The sequence below is a fragment of the Pseudorca crassidens genome, chromosome 16 (genome assembly GCF_039906515.1).
Source record: "Pseudorca crassidens isolate mPseCra1 chromosome 16, mPseCra1.hap1, whole genome shotgun sequence".
Taxonomy (NCBI): domain Eukaryota; kingdom Metazoa; phylum Chordata; class Mammalia; order Artiodactyla; family Delphinidae; genus Pseudorca; species Pseudorca crassidens.
The window spans coordinates 45,632,427-45,649,793 of NC_090311.1; the positions used below are offsets into that span (position 1 = coordinate 45,632,427).

At 41.4% G+C, this 17,367-nt stretch overlaps 1 protein-coding gene across 17 annotated transcripts in view; it reads right to left on the bottom strand.

Annotated features, from left to right (window-relative positions):
• Nucleotides 1-2,637: 2,637 nt before the first annotated feature.
• Nucleotides 2,638-17,367, bottom strand: part of LOC137209073 (WASH complex subunit 2-like) — a 56,159-nt gene continuing 41,429 nt past the window's right edge. For 5 of the 17 annotated variants that reach the window (XM_067710211.1, XM_067710210.1, XM_067710208.1 and 2 more), the window contains 10 exons: nt 14,297-14,452; nt 12,401-12,583; nt 10,419-10,547; nt 10,210-10,290; nt 9,542-9,661; nt 8,498-8,560; nt 7,932-8,144; nt 5,694-6,311; nt 4,697-4,874; nt 2,638-2,974 (listed from right to left, as the gene is read on the bottom strand). In XM_067710211.1, coding sequence (XP_067566312.1) covers nt 2,835-2,974; nt 4,697-4,874; nt 5,694-6,311; nt 7,932-8,144; nt 8,498-8,560; nt 9,542-9,661; nt 10,210-10,290; nt 10,419-10,547; nt 12,401-12,583; nt 14,297-14,452 — 1,881 coding nt within the window. In that variant the 3' untranslated portion in view covers nt 2,638-2,834. Of the gene's footprint in view, nt 2,975-4,348; nt 4,430-4,696; nt 4,875-5,693; nt 6,312-7,931; nt 8,145-8,497; nt 8,561-9,541; nt 9,662-10,209; nt 10,291-10,418; nt 10,548-12,400; nt 12,584-14,296; nt 14,453-17,367 lie in introns of all 17 variants that reach the window. The other 12 variants (XM_067710215.1, XM_067710214.1, XM_067710213.1 and 9 more) reach the window with 8 other exon arrangements.

Here is a 17,367-nt window from a genome sequence, read left to right on the forward strand (position 1 = left end):
ACAGGCTTCTGGGAACGGTGGGGTTGGCCTGTGGCCTAAGGAGAGTATGGACAACACCCTCCCTGACACCAAATTAAGGCGCTCTTAGAGGTGCCCGACGTGCTGCGGGGATAGTCCCCGTCGATGGCCTTCCCAGAGCCTGTGCACTTCCAGTGCGGTCCAGGCCGGCCTGGCTTAAACAAATCACCCTTCCTGCGCTTTACTGACCTCTAACGTTTCTGGTCTCACGTACCTAATCTGAAACATGGGGACATTGCCATGCCTGGTTGAAAGCAAGGGCGAAAGCAAACAAGCTCTGTAGATCTTATCCATTTATTCCTCACCCAATTTACTGAGAATTGTAGAGTTGAAATTGAGTGGGTACCTTGGGTTGTCAAATCGCAGCGTCGGCTATGCCCAGCCACCCTTTTTTTTCCCTCCAGTTCTAATTCCCAAGCTGTTGAGCTCAGGTGCACAACATAACAGACAACACAAACCTTCCAGCCTGACATGGACCCCCACTGCTTCTTTTTATCTTCATTTCCTGTAGGTATTCTAAATCCAAGGTTTACAGATTTTCCAGCCCTCCTGGCCTACTATTTTACTAGGTGGATTACTCAACTGACAATAAACAGTAATCTCCCTCTCACTGCAGCTTCACTTATCATCTTGTGACTCGGAGGAACCAGTCTAAAATGAACCCCAATGCCTAATCTCCATTGCCTGTCCCTTCTTACTCTCCTCTGAGACCCCACCCACCAAATTATCTCCATCATTCAACAAACCATTGAGTATACATTGAGGTATATGTATGATAAGGGACTGTGCTTTCACTCATCTTCAGGCTCTCTTGCCACTGGTTCCTTCTTAAACTCTAATACTGAGTTGACTGGAGCCCCGTGAGGACAGAGATATGATTATTATCTTTGTATACTAAATTCTTAAATGAGTGCCTGTGATGAAATGAATCTTACTGAAGCAAAACCTTAGTTTCTAAAACCTGCCACCCCTCTCAGTCAGGGAGAACTGTGAGAAGGAGCTTTGGAGTCAGGTGGATGAGCTTAAAGCCTTGGGTTCCAACACTGGAAGCTCTTGGCCAGTTCATTCATTCTCACCATCATCATCTACCATGTTTCAAGTGCCAGATAGTTAACAAGGATCTTTGCATATTCTGTCCCATCACAATCCTGCAAGGTGGGTACTGAAACCCCTACTTGACAAAGAAGGAAACAGAAGCTAAGAAAGGTGAAACAATTTGCCTATACTCAAACAGCTCTAAGTGGCAGATTTAAATCTAGGTCTCAATAAAAAAATCCAAACTTGTTCCGCTGGTCCACTCTGCTTCCAGATTTTAGCCTCATCTGTGAAATGAGGACAACACCTATCTGGTAGAGTTAAGGAGACTGACATGAAAAGTGCCTACCATTGGACCAGTGAGTGTTAAGTTCCCTCCCGCTTTCAACCCTCTCAAAATAGCAATTTGCCTATTTTCCAACTCTATTGTCTCCTGAATTCCCTGGAATCAATCCTAATGATGGGTCAGCAGATTTGATCATTCCAAAAGAAAAACATGTTTAACAAATGCTTACTGAGTCAGATCCCACATTGGGCTCAGAGCAGGAAACTGTACACAAGTAACCTAAGGGACAGAAGGAAGATGCGCTAAAGGGATAGGGAAAAGGAATAGGCAGCTAGTATGTGCCCTCTTCTGCTGCTGGGTCATTCTCGCAGCAGAGCTGGACAAACAGTTGATGTGTGAGAGCTATACGAAATCTCTGACTATGAGCAATTCCCAATTCAACCTTAAAAGTAACCAAGGAAGAAGTTACTGGCTTCAGAATTGGTGAAGCCAACTGGGTCTGCTTACAAGATTGTGCCACGGTTACAGATTGAATACTCATGAGCAAGATGGCACAGCACAGGAAAACAGACTAGAAGGGCGGGGGGTGAGGTGGGGGGGGTGGTCAGCCATCCACAATGGACAACACAGTTGTAGAACATTCCCATCAGTGCAGAGTTCTATGAAACAGTGGTGCTCTAGAAGCTGACATTTCCATCCTCAGCACTTCTTCCTACCATTATCTGGGTTCATTCTGCCCTTTCAAAAAATAATGCAAAGCTCCAAGGAATGGAAATGGATGCCTTAGAGCAAGGGTCAGCAAACTGTTTCTGTAAAGGGCCACAAAGAAAATATCTTAGACTCTGTAGGCCATCCAGTCTCTGACACAACTACTCAACTCTGGCATTGGAGGTAGGGTGAAAACCGCCATAGACAATACATAAATGAATGGGTATGGTTCTTTCCAATAAAACTTTATTTACAAAAACAGACAGTAGAGGACTACAGTTTGCCAAACCTTGCTTTAGTGGACCTACAGAGGCATCTTCAGAATTCAGTGGTATGAGAGAAAACCTCCTCTCCTATTACAAAGACTCATGAAGTTTATAATCTCTCATCCTCTTCCTCTATCAAGTGCCTTGGTTCTAAGTTAGGGCTCCCATACATGTAGGGAAGACTCCTGGTCATCTGTCTGGCATTTGCTACCTCTGGGAGTCCCTGCCCACCCATGAAAGGCACAAATAGGTTTCTTTTCTAATGACCCTAAACCATGGCCCCACCAAGGCTAATCAAAATATGGTTAAAAAAAGCAAAAACAATAACGAAACAGTGAAACATTTATTTCTGTTTGGCAGTATTAAGCATGATTAAAACCAGTACAGAAAAATACTAAGTACGTTGGGTAAGAAGTGAGCTAGCTGTTTCAGTATATGCTTTTTATAATTCAGTTAAGACAGTGAGCACAGAAGACAGCATCATTAACTCAAGGATGTAGCTGAAGGATACCCGGTACACTCTACTGGCCTCCAAAGGCGTTCAAGGGATCATCAAATATGTTGGACACCTTCTGTTCAGATCTTGATTCAGGCACTGTCTGTGAAGATCGACTTTTTGGTTTGGTTGTCTTAGCCTGGATACCAGAGGAGAAGATATCATCTTTAAAAAGGAAAAAAAGAAAAAGAAAAAAAAAAAGGAGTTGCTGAATAGGCAAGAAAATGGGTGCTTTTAAGACACATCTACACAAACAACCAAAGACTCAAGTCTGACAACAGTATGGGATACCAAAAAACACTAAGAGCCAAGCCTCTTAGATTCTGGTCCTGGTTCTGCTACTAAGTTTTATGATCACATACAAGTCACATTTTCTCTCTGAGCATAATTTTCTCAGCTACAAAGCTGTGTGTGTGCACATGCAGGAAAGGAAAAGTGGAAAGATAACTGAATCTCCAATCCAGCCCCTGACTTTACCATCTATGCATTATACTTATTTCTACATTCTTTTCCCACTGGATTTTAAAAGGAAAAGGCACTAAAAATAAGCAAAGGGAAATCCAACACAGGTCACCCTCTTTCAGAATAAATGCATCTGTTTGCAGACCTAAATGCTAAGCGTGTAAGTCTTTATGACTACACTTGTGTTTAATGTTTCACTGACTCCAATGCTCCATGACTCATTTTACTCAGTAATGATAGTAACCCAGTAATTTACTGCTAGGATTCTATTCTACTGAGATTTTAGCATGTGTACATAAAGATATGTATGTACAAATGTTAAAGATTATGGTATCATTTGTAACAGAGAAAATGGAGAAACAATCTAGATCACTCTCAATAGGCTCATGGCTAAATATAAAGCAATAGTACACAACTACTAAAAACAAGGAAGTAGATCTCTATGTACTGACATGGGAAAACACTGAAAAATAAGTATACGTTTATATGTATACAAACCTATATTACTGTCACCATATCTGAAAGGGGACACACCAAACTCTCAATAATAGTTACCTCTAGGGCTAGCTTTTTACTTTTTACATTTTACAAATAGTATTAATCTATTATAACATGTATTACTTTTTTGGTAATAAAGTCTCTTCTGTACCTTGTAGTGGGAAGCAGGTAGAGACAGAGCACACTTGCTTGGGGAGTCGAAAAAGTGTGGCTTTGCAGTACCAGCTTTCTCCCAGTTAACCCCAAGGTCCAGACTGGGAGAGAGGAGGTGGGGGAGTAGGAAGTGTATATGGCCTCAGCCTGAGTCCTATGCACTAACACAGGACATATCAGAAGCCCTACATTTCGGGTTATGGGGCATTTGGCTTGCCCAGTAATAAAGTAGACATTACACTATGGAGAGAAAATGAACATGTTTACAAACACAGAAGATCTTTGGTGAGAGGTAAAGTCTGAGTTACAGCCTGCTTTCCTATACAGTCCTGCTCTCCTCCTGCACTGCCCCTCCATCCTCCGAACCACTAACGCTCACTCTCCAGCTAGAACTGCATCACACCCGAGGCAGCCACCTCAGCCTACTTTAGCATGTGGGGTAGTTTCTGATCCTCATTTCATGACATCAGTGTTCAGATTTGTCATAGATGATTGGCAGGGGGCACACTAAGAAAAAAGCAAAATTATACTTGAAAGTCAAACTCTGGGCTCCTTCAAACTCCTTCATATCCATCATAACAAAACACTGTTTCACCAAAATGACTAGGCCATTTACTCATCCACCCTCAGTCTATCTCAGGAGTATATAGCAAGTCAAAGGAAACCCACTGGGGAACATTTTCCAGGAAAGGGTCAAGACAAAGGTAGCAGGAGAAATATAAAGTCGCTGAACAGTAATGACTCTCTCTGTCATATGCAGAAAACTAAATTTACCCATATCGTCGTCAAATATAGACTTAGCTTCCACTTTCTTTTTGGACTTTTCTTTTGGTTTTACAGTTAGATCAGCAAAGATATCAATGTTATCATCAAACAAGTTGGAGTCAAACGTTCTTTCCTTCTCTCTTGTTTTTTGTGAGGCTTTCATTGCTTCTGTAGCAAATATATCATCCTTGTAAGCCAAAAAACAAGCAAAACAATTTTAAATCAAGTTTTTACTTTACGACATACACTAATTTCAACAAGTTGTAGAAATGCAAACTGCCACAGGGTTCTGGAACAGCCATGTGAGCTGCCCCTCTATCGGGAATTGCTACTCCAGATCTCTGCCTGGCATGGTCCTTCTCTTTCTTCTAGTCCCAGCTAAACCTCGAGCTGTACAGAGAACCCTTCTCTATCAGTCCTACCTGAAGGAGCACCTCCCACCCCAACCCATCACTCTGCCCCACTGCCCTGGGTTGTTTTCTTTAAGACCCTTAACATTACCTGAAAACGTTATTTATATGCGGCTCTGTCTATATCCAATTCCCCTCCCTGAGAGCTCTGGGGAGCAGAGCACTGGTCCTAGTTCACCTTGTGCTTCCACTTCCCAGATGCTCAATAAACATCTGCCCGAAGAGTGTCACTGAAGGCCTTACCGCTTGTGTTAAATCATCAGCTCCAGCCAGAGCCTGTTTCCCCAAGAACCAGAGGTTACACACTCAAGCTGTAGAGATGCTACTTTATCTATGCTGACTGCAGCAATAGCTAGATAAAAACTATAAAAATCAAGACTTGCATCAATGGTTATGGCCAGAAACAAAATAGAAAACCACTTCTGAATAAGTTTCAGAGTTACTAATAAAAGAACCTAATTATAATTACTAAGCAAGTAGATACAGGGCAGCAACCAAACAGGTTTAATACAATCTGTGGCTCAAATGACCCAATCAGGTATTTTCCTTAACAAAGAACCCTGCACAAAAATGTATTGTTATGTCCTATTACCTACCTCAAAAATATCTTGTGCTTTTGTGATAACATCCTGCTGACTGTTGGATTTTGACTCATTCTTCTTGCCTTTCTGGTCTGTAAAGAGATCGTCCTCATCTTCCAGGAGAGGGAAAGGATTTGTTTTCTTTGCTGGTTTTGGTTTAACAGACTGAAAGAGATCATCATCACTGACTGCCTCACTGAGAGCAGGAAACATGGGGCTTTTTTCTTTACTTCCCCCTGCCGGGTTGGCCAGGCTGTCTGCTGCCTTCACCTTGGCTTTTCTTCTCCCCGTGGACTGAGATGCAATGCCCTTGGAAAAGATATCTCCAGAATCAAAAAGGTCATCCTCAAGAGGTTGACCCAGAGATTTCACAAAGGGGTTTCTGTCTGTCCCAAGCACAGGACCACCTGCCCAAGTTGGAATGGCAGCTGCCACGGCCTCCTCAGAGCTGTCTTCTCCACCAGCTGCCCTGGGCTGTGGCTGATGACCATCTGGTGAAATGACGCCATCTGCCAATTGTGCAACAAATCCCCTGGGGATACTCATGTCCTCAGCCTCACTGGACTCCTGGGCAGCCAACCGCCGAGCTGCGCGTGTCTGTGGTCTGCGCTTCCCTCTCACTTTGACCCGGCTCTGCAATGGCAAAAACCACATGCTGACCTGATGGTTTTTTAAAAGGTGCTCAAAACTAACATAGCAAATCATCAGCAACTCAAAATACTGTTAGGTTGTCAGGTTCCCCTCAATCGAGATATTATCTAAGACAGAAGAGGTTATTTCTTAAAGATTTCCAAAGGCGTTTAATAGCTCCTAGTACTCTAAGACTCATTCTTAATCCTTCACTGTCCCCCATTTTTGAGTCTTTTGAGGGCAATTTCTGTTCAATTTGATACAAAAGGCTTCATCTGCCACTGGAAGCCACACTGCTTGTGCCACACTGTCTTGTGTCCCACAGCACTCCCTGGACCCTTCCTTCTCTGCCCTAAGTTTATATGTGGGTATCTTTCAAAACGAGAAAGAATCAGTGGGATTCTGGCAATAAGCTTTACTGGGGGATAGCCTAAAATCAGGCTCCAGAAACAGGGAGATAAGATGATAAAGACAGAAAGGTAATCTCAGATGCTCTTTTCTTCAAGTCAACAAACACTAAATCCAAATTTTAAATATTTCATGTAAAAAAATGCGGCTTAGGAATCAGAACTTTCAATATAACCTCAAAATATGAGTCACTTATTAGCAATAATGCAGTATTTGTAACATTTTCCAACATATACCATCAAGTAGTTTTAAGAAGGCACAAGCTACTTTGGGCAAAGTACTTAACTGTACTTTGCCTATGTCGAAATTTCACGAATTATTTCAGGAACAATTTAAACTTAACAACAACAAAATAAGCTAACAGAAAAAAAAGAAAGGAGGGATGTTTTATTTTTCATAAGTAAAACAGGTTTGGAAACACTTGAAATGAATGTATTTGCAGGGTCATCCTCGGTACTGTTGATTACTCAGATAACAGCTAAGATTTGAGAAGGAAGACCGGATATAAGAAAAGAGAACCAATTGAAATAAAAGTAAAACCTCAAAGAGGTCATGGTCCATCCAGCACAAGTCCACAGTCCTATGCAACTGTGTGACAGGACCGTAATTGCCACGGGATCTCAGAGAGGGAGCCCAGGACAGGGGCAGGAGGGGAAATGTCACAGAAACTGTGAAGTCTGTGCAGAGCTGTCGATGAGGAAGAGCATTCCTGACAGAGGAAGCAGCACGAGCTGATGGCAGCAGCACGTTGGGGCATGTGTGTTTGGGGAATGGTTCCTGGTGACTGGACTTAGGCTGACAGTGTGGGGCGACTGGTGGGAAAGCTGGAAGCTTCGGATAGCACAGACTGTAAATGGCTTTAATACCAAACCAAGGAGCTTGAACGTCCTCCTTTGAGCAGTAAGGAGACAGCAGAGGAAGCAAACAGTAAGGACATGATCTGCTCAGTGTTCAGAAGGCCTCCAGGTGGCAGCCAGGAGTTAGTGAGCTAGCTACTGAGCAGAATGTAAATGTAACAAAGGCAGGCAGTGGAAGAGTGGACACAGAACTAGGGAGGTGGAAGGAGGGCGGAGAGGCTCAAGGAAAGATGAGACGCCTCCTTCAAATGAGGAATCGGGGTCAGCCTATCGTGTGCAACTGATGAACTCGGAAGAAACATATAAACTGTTCTGGTTTTAAAAAAAGCAGGCAAGCAAGCAAAGGTGGTTTCATCACCTTGTTCACACTGTGTAAGGTGTCTGCCTGAGCTGGAAGGTCAAAACTCACGCCGGCCTCCCCACTCCCGGGAAGAGTGGGCATACTTTCCAGACTGTGGATTCTCCCAGGTTCAGACGAAGGAACGCCCAATTCTGGCAAAACAGACTTCATTCCAGAGATCTGGGGAGCCGCTGTAGGCAGCAAGGCTGCTGGGTTAATGGCTAAATTTGCCTAAAGAAGAAAAATGAAACTTACTCTGTATGTTTTCTTAAACACAGCAGTCTACTCTTATTACTGTGACACATGACGAAAGACTTGGTGTATGTAATATATAGTACGAGAGGAGAAAGAGAAAGGCAGGGAAGTCTCCTGATCTAGTCTTAGAATTAAATCAGAGGGCTATACCCCTGTGCCCACCACAGGACCAAAGAAGAGATGTTACAGACACAGCACACAGGAAGCAACAACCAGAGGGTGGGGAAGAGATGAGAAAACGCCTGGCAGCAGCTGACAAAAGGAAAACCCAAGAAACTTTACAGATGCCACAAGGCCGGCAATGAAGGTTCCAGACACGTTATAATTACTTGAATTTTCCAGATCCAAGGGGATGGCTCTTTGGTTTTAAATGGAGCGGGACCTGGTGAGTCCTGTGTGAAATTACATTCAGTTAAAAATCCATTGGGGAAATAGAAAAGTGTCTCTTGGATTACACATATGCCTGAAAATAAATCTGTGATGGAACAAAGATGTTGGTTTCTATAATTCTATAATGGGAAAGGCATTCAAATCTCTCCTGGGGCCTCAAAACATTTCACTAACATTACTTCATTTGTGCTTCCTTATCCGTTGTGTAAGTGGAAGGCTGTAAGACCACACATGGAGGAAAGGGAGACAAAGATCATGAATAAGATTCATAAGAATTATAGTGTGTCAGAGCTCCAAAACTGGACCAGCTGGAAACATGACCATGCTGGTTATCTCACACAGCAAATATTACAGAGCACACAGAAATTCACCCAAGCCTAATGCACTAGTTCTAGAAGCAAAAGAAGCTGAGACTTGAGTCGCTGGAGATGTGTGAGTCCTAGTGCCTCATTTTCACAGCTCAGAACACTGAGGCCTCAATGAGACATCCAGGGACAGCTGTAAGCCAGGACCATAACTCACTGTCTAGCCCTGCTCTGCCCTCAGGAGGAGCACCACAGAGAAGACTGCTGAGGATGGAGGCCTAATAGCAATGATCTCATAAGACATAACACAGAGAGGGAATCAAGAAAGTGGATATAATTCATATTTAATTCTAATGGAACCCTACTCCAAGGTAGCCCAAAGGGAGAAATGTTGCTCTAGTGGGAAGATCTTAATCCTGCCTTAACTCTATCTTGGAATTGAATTTGCAGGTACTCCACAAGTAATAATGATAAGTATAGATTCATGGAACCAGTGTGGAGTGAGAGAGGAGAAATGAGCAGGGGTTTAAAAAAAAAGTAAACAAAGGGAGGTAGTCCTAGTTGCTATTTTCTCCTTAATTAAGAGAACTCTGAATGACCCCGGGGTCTGCATGATGCAATTAAACTATACAACAATGCAAACAAGAGCTGAAAGTCCTTAAAGAGATCAGTTCTAACCTGAGGTGTTTCCGATTTCCATATGCCTTTTTCTTTGATACCTGGAGTGGATTCAGGATGTTTCTGGTTCTTGAAAGAGGAAACAGAGTGGTCTTTTTTCACTACCTTCTTTTCTGGGATCTTCAAAAGCAAAGAATACCCCAAGTCTGTCAAATATCTTAGAAATTTTAAGGAAAAGTCACAATGCAAAAAGAGAAAATAGCTTCTGACTTTAAAAGTCATTTCACAAATGAGGGTTGAACAAATTTAAAGGCAGCATTTCAGAAATAGAGTTCTAAAGACCAGGCGTCCTCTCAGTGATAAAGAGAAAATAGAGAGTACTTAAAAATCTACTGGGGAAGGGAGGGAAATGACACACATGGCCTAACACTCAGATTTACAGCTTTGCACCTGAAAGGCATGAATATTTTGTCACCGTATCATATGTACTGGTCTTTCAATGAACAACTTAAAAATCAAACAGATTTGTAATACGGTAAGACAGCCTGGGTTAGTTAATAGTTTAACGTTAGGAAACATAAGATGGAGACAACCTGAACACCATCATGAGCACATTATTTGCTGTTCATTTACTAGTGAGCATTTTCCTTAGTCACATAAGGGGACATTCATTTCCTTTCCCAGAAGCCTTCCCACACACCGCAGTATTGAGAACAAAAGTCTGATACCAAAGGATGCGACTTGGCAGAGCTGAAAAGATCATCATCTTCATCATCCCCAAACAGGCTCCCAACACTTGGCTCTAACAACTAGAATAGAAAAAACTTAAATTCAATATCCAAAACAAAAACAATTTACAAAGAGAGTCAGGTGAGCTACAGAGACAATATTTAACATAATAACAAAGCTATGACATGGAGAACCATTTGGAACTGACCCTGGTTTTTTTGGTGCCGGAGAAAAGGTCAACGTCTGGGTCATTGTCCTTCTGAAGCTTGTGACTAAAAAGGAGCTCTTCATCCTGAAAGACACCTGTGCTCTTGGGGCAGGCATTAGGATCAGGACTCTAGGAAAAAAGAGGGAAGTTCACGTATTTTATAGACTCCTAGGGCTTTACCTCAAGGAAATAATACACAGCTACAAAGATGAAACAACAAAGATATTCCTTGTGGCTCTGTTTATAGTGGCTAAAGGTTGGACACAGCCTGAGTGCCCATCAGAAGGGGAATGACACAGTCACACAATGGAATACTTTGGAGATACTAAAAACAGTGGAGAATATATTTACAAAAACAGATAACATATACATAATCTGGAAAGATCATCTTTCAACCTTTGTGTAGTATTTGAATCTGAACTGTTTATTTAAAAAACAATCCTTAGTTCCATACTGAGAAACATTTTAGGGGTGAAAACACATAAAGTTAAACAAGTTCTCTCCATCTCATGCCCAAAGGGAAGAATGAGACAGCAGCTGATTTAATACAAGAAATTACACAGAGTGGTCAAGCACATATCCCTAACTTCTACATACCAGCATCTTAGGCCAAAGAGCTGGCACGGGTGTGATCAGCCAACCTTCTCCTATGCCCATCCACCTTCCACCCCACTACCTTCAGATTCCAAACAAGTTCTTTCTGTTTCCTAGGGTATCTGACATTTGAAAGTTACTATCACATTACTTGGTTTGATACTATAATGCCCCAGACTTGACATTCTAAAATTCTTCCCTTTCTTTAGTATCACAACCACAGACAGAAACAAACAAAAAAACTCACTTCTGACAAAATGTGTCACATTAAAAATTAACTAATAATTATTATTGATTATATATAAAAATTACTGTAACATAGCAACTAAGGTTCAAAGTTTTACAACCATGAAAATCATATACAAAATCAAACACAGCAAGAGACTGGAAGAAAATACAGCAAATTATTCATATTCACTGTGTGTAGCTCTCATTTATAAATGGGGCTATCCTACTGGTATAATAAGAAAATTCATAAAACATTTGTTGCAAATATCAACATGGACTATATCCTCAGTTTGATTTACAAAAAATTATTGGCAATCTATGGCCCATCGCCTGTTTTCTCTTTTTTTAATACTTCTATTGAGATAAAATTCACCTATTTAAAGTGTGTAATTCAATGGTTTATAATATATTCACAAAGCTGTGTAAATACCACCACAATCTAAATTTAGAACATTCTCATCATCCCATAAAGAACCTCCAAACCTACTAGCAGTCACTCTCCATTCCTGTTCGCCTCTTTCCCCAGACCCAGGCAACCACTGATCTACTTTCTCTCTCCATGGATTTGCCTGTTCAAGACATTTCAAATAAATGAATTCATACATAATGTGTTTGTCACTAGCTTCTTTCATTCAGCATGTTTTCAAGGTTCATCTATGTTGTACCATGTATCAGTAATTCACTTTTTATTGCCAAATAATATTCCATTGTATGGCTAAAACACATTGTGTTTATCCATTCATCAGCTGATAGACATTTGAGTTGTTTCCATCTTTTGGCTATTATGAATAATACCTGTTGGGAACATTACATTCAAGTTTTTGTGTGAACTTATGTTTTAATTTCTCTTGGTTATATACCTAGGAGTGGAATTGCTAGGTCATGTGGTAACTCTTATATTTAAGAATCTGAGGAAGCACCGAATTGATTTCTGAAGTGGCAGCATCATTTTACATTTCTAACAGCAATGAAGGAGGGCTCCAGTTTCTCAACATCTTCACCAACACTTGGCCATTATCAAAAAAGTCAACAAGTGATGGTAAGAATGTGAGGAAGCTGGAACCCTCCATTCTTCAGCAACTCACATCACACAACTGACACCGCGAAATGAGACTTTTTTATCCTTCTAAAGATTTGAACCTTTACAGCTTTTTGCTCACCTTTCCTACTTCTTCCTTCGGAGCCTGGAAGCTGTTTTGATCTTCTGTTTTATCCTCTTCCTCATCAAATAAGCTAAGAACAGTTTTGGTTCTAGTTTTAGCTCCTCTATCCAATGGGGATGATGCAGAAAATAAATCAGAATGCTTGGCGGCTTCCTGAGTAGATACATTCAGAGATCCTTCCTGAAAATGGAAATAGTAAGGAAGAAAAATGAGTAACACCTGGAAACAAAAATTCTATTGTGGGGCCTCCCAAGCTCCTCATTAATTCAGTAACTGTCACACTTGCATGTTTCAGGGCATGACAGCTAATCACACCTACTCCCAGGTAACAAAACACTCAGGCCAATTCTTGATCGGCCACTCCAATGGAGAGTCTAGTACAGATAATTCATAATCAAAGATGATTTTTTCCAATCAGTTTAAAGCCTATATTTATAACTCCTTCCAAACAAGATACATACATATCAGTTATAACCCTGAGCCACATAGGTTGCTCATGAGCTATAAATAACTTTGAAGTCACAGGTATGACACAAATGCCAATCACTGGAAACGGATCATATATTTCCTAGTATTTAACTAAGACATAACTCCAAGGGAGAGGCCTAATTGACAGAATTGGACACAACTTGTAGAAGGCTTATACTGTATTATGCAATTAGAAGAATCTCTAAAATAATCATAAAATGCAACATTTACTCATTCAACAAGCACCACCTTTCAGGCAAGATACCATTGACTGTAAGAATCACTGTTCCTGTATGAACTGCTGAGAAAAAAAAAAAAAAACAAACTCCCAATTAAACATGCCATCGATTGTGAGGTGCATCCTAATTTCAAAGTGGTTAAACTATGAAGGAAATATATACTTCTTTAAAAAAATATGTAATTTTGAAAGTGCCTACTATGTGCGAGGTAATAAGCTAAGCACCACAGATGCAACGGAGAGCAAAATGAACATGGCCCCAATCCTCAAAAAGCTTATCCTCAAGCAAGGGAGACAGCAGTACAACAAGCAGCTAGAGTTCAAGGGGAAAATGGGCTACAGCAACACAGGAAAGGTCACATTGAAACAACAGGAAGAGAATGTCACACAGTGATTCAGGTATAGGTAAAATGTTTGCATCACTGTAGCCCCAAGAAGCCTCAACAGGAAAAGTATATGCAACATTCTTCACACAGGCCCTAGAAGAGACAGTAAACCTAGATAGCTGAACACACACAAGTACGAGAGTAAGAGAAAAGTTAGAAAAAAAGAAAAAGGAGACAGAGACTGAAAGAACTGCTGATTCCCAGATGCAGCCAGCCGCCTTATCCATAGGCCTCCTGCAGGAGAGGACAGCCCGCCCAGGAGAAGACAGTTAATGCTTTAGAAGAAAGCCAAATTTCACTTCACTCTGTAATTCACAGCCAACATCAACTAAATGTAAAAGATTGGTAAACTAAAATCTTCTCAAAGCTGTCATTGTAATTTAAGTACAGGTGGGACTAGAAGAGAGCAAGGGGAAACAGACTACGGAGAAGAGAGCCAGTCAGAAAGAACAGACGTGCAGAGAGAAAACCGCAAGGAAAAATGAGATGAGACAGAGAAAGGCAAAATGGACACTGACACAATGACCATAATAATGTAAAACGGGAAAAATGCACATCATTGTGTGCGCACATATGCCTAGAAAAGAGATGGAGAGGCAAGAGCAATGTTGAAGGTCTCCCTGAATGGCAGGATCACAGATTTTCTTCTTCATACTTTTCAGTGTTTTCAAAATTTTCAACAAATGAGCCGTTTGTTTTCTGTGGTAGAAAAATGTAAGGGTATGTGTGTGCGTGTGTGGGTTTTACAAGAACACGTGAGAGACAAAAATATCAGATTATACAAGAAAAAAAGAAGTCCACCTTTCCTGACTCCTCAGCCATACTAGTTCTCCCAAATTCTGACGACTCTTTGGCGCTCTCAGCCTTCTTAGCCACCGGTTTCACTCCCAACCGTGCCTCCTTCTCTTCTTCATCACTGAACAGCAGAGGTGGTACGTCAGGGACAGTCTCTTTTTTCTATCAGAAGAAGAATGAATGACATCCTCAAAAACAAACAAACAAAACGTGTGCCTGACGAGCATGGCAATGTATTGAACACCCAGAAGCACAGTCCTCTTTAAGGCATTAGCTAAACTTTGGGGTCGGGAGAGACAGGACAGGACAGTGAAGGGCGCACAAACAGGGAGAAGCAATACCACCACCACCTCAGACTTGCAGACAGTTTCTGCCATCACAAGGTCTGAACCTGTCTCCTTGCATCTGTTAACTCCTTGTGTGCACCATGGCTTAGGTCCTAACCTCTGCCACCCAATCATTAGTCTCTCCTCTCTGCCTCCCGCCCCTTACCTTTCAGCTGTATGACATCATCCAGAGATGTCTTGCTAAAATAAAACACCCACCAGATTACTTTATCTCCCACCCCAAACCTGCGCTGTGTGCATTAAGCAAATGCTAAATGTGACAATCAACTGGCCCCTCTTTATGACCCTCATCCACCTGCACCTCATCAATCCTCACTATTCCTTAAACCTATTGTAAACGTCCACACTTCCACGCTTGATCTGCACTGTCTGGAGAAACAAATCTTCCTCATCTTTCAAGCAAGGCCCAGCTCAGATGTCACCCACGAAGGTTTTCCTGTTCTCTTCAGTAAGTATCAGGTGCTTCGTTGATAAGAATATTTATGTCTATACCTAGCCCCTAACTATACTTTCCTCCTAATTTACATTAATAGCTATCGTACATCTCTTTGCCCACTCATTTGAAAGGATCATGCAGTATATTTCCACAGCCAGTCACGGTGTTTTATATCAAGCGGGGGCTCAGCACAAGTTTGTGAGCACTTTGCCCCATCTCTCATCTGTTCCTTACCTGGGAGGCAGGGATTTCAGAGATTAGGGAACTGAGGTCACGTGACTTGCCCAGAGTTATTGGCATCCTTGGGGCAAGTGACTTATCAAAAATGCTTGAGGGGGCTTCCCTGGTGGTGCAGTGGTTGAGAGTTCACCTGCCAATGCAGGGGACACGGGTTCGTGCCCTGGTCTGGGAAGATCCCACATGCCGCGGAGCGGCTGGGCCCATGAGCCATGGCCGCTGAACCTGCGCGTCCGGAGCCTGTGCTCCGCAACAGAAGAGGCCACAACAGTGAGAGGCCCACGTACCACAAAAAAAAAAAATGCTTGAGAGAAAAGCAGTAACTCTATCCTACTAACTAGACTAGATGATATGAGGAAGTAAACTTTGAAGCAATATCTAAATCGAGTTAGGTAGACAAGTTTGGGAAACTAAAGAAGAACATGACTGACTATGATAGAAAAAACTATGAATAAATAAGAAGAATAAGGTAAGCAAATTTTTAGTTATTGTTAGAAAACGGTCCGTGCATCATCATTAGAACTTGAAATAAAAGACTGGAAACCCACAAAAGAGTTTCAGAAGAAATAAACGAAGCCAAAGTGATCAAAGGAAAAAATTTTTGTGGGATGTGCTGGACTCACTGAAAACTATATGTAATGTCGATGCAAGTGGATCAAGGTAAAAAACGAGACTGATGTACAGTGGACCAAATTCTCCCTTCATATAACTATGGTCCTTAAACCAAGGAAAATGCCACCCAAACTACTGATTTTAAATCTTCCTAAAGATAAGCTGACTCTTCATCTTCATTCTGAAATTAATTTCTTGATAGGTTTACAGTTGAGTTATATTTAACTTACTTTAAAATATTCTAGGATCTCTAAACAAAAAATATATTTTATATGTTGCCTAAAGGCGATCAAATTTCACAAATAGTAAAACTCAGGTGTGCAGGTTGTTCTGTTACTTAAGATGCATACCTTTGACCTTTTGTCTTATTTAACAATCATAATTACTACAGTTTCAAGGAAGTTTTACATTTCCAGAACCTTCAAAATTCATTAGATTACTGCTCATTTATCCAGGGTAGAAGTTATTATTTATAATTTACAAAGAAAAGCCACTCAGATCTTCTGACTCTCTTAACCATGAAGCCACTTTAGGGAGATGCAAGTACAGGTAATTCAAAGAAAAGCTTATGAGCACTCAGAAGCAGCGGCAATGCTGCAAGCTTCTACTACAAGCTGTGCACTTAATGGGACCGTGGTGAGGAAACAGTCCCTAAATCAGTAACTGGCATGGGCCTGGTCTGGGAATAGGACAAGTTAACACCTTTACTGGGTCTGAAAATATGAAGAATATTTCCAGAAAAAAGAGACAACAACTTCCTCTGGAATATTTTGGGACAGCATGAGTCACCAAGAGTGCATGGCGAGTTAAGGAGGAAAAGCTGAGTCTACTTTGAATGAAATTACAGGTGGCGTGGTAGGTTCAGCTACAGGCTCAGCTTGACAAAGGGATGACAGGACCGGGTGGTCTTTGAGAAGATAACTTGGGCAGCGGCAAGGAGAGATGAAGAGAAGGAGCATTCACAGGCCAGTTAAGAAATTATCTCAATAGTCAAGGCTAAAGATGACAAGACTGTAGGGACGGGAAGAAACATTCCTAACAAACTGGCAGGAAACAGTGATGACCACCCCATCAAAGGAGAAATATTCACACATGTCCTGGTGTAGTTATTCAGTGGAATACTATATAGTGATCAAAAAATAACAAAAAACAAGATGGAGTTTATGGAAATGAAAAACATGCTGCAGGATTTTTTTAAAAAAAGATGCATAAAACTGTAAAACATGATCTCATTTAAATGAAAAAAAGACAAGAATGCCTAGAAACAGGCATGAAAAAAGCACTGACAACACATTGTTACCAATGATTACACTAGGGAGGAGTATGGAATGGGGACTTCGAATTCTCTACGCATGTTTTTTCATTTGTTTGTATTTGTTTTTCACCTTGACTAGCTTTTTTTGCTTTCTTCCTTTTTGGGGGCATGAGGGGGCCGCACCATGCAG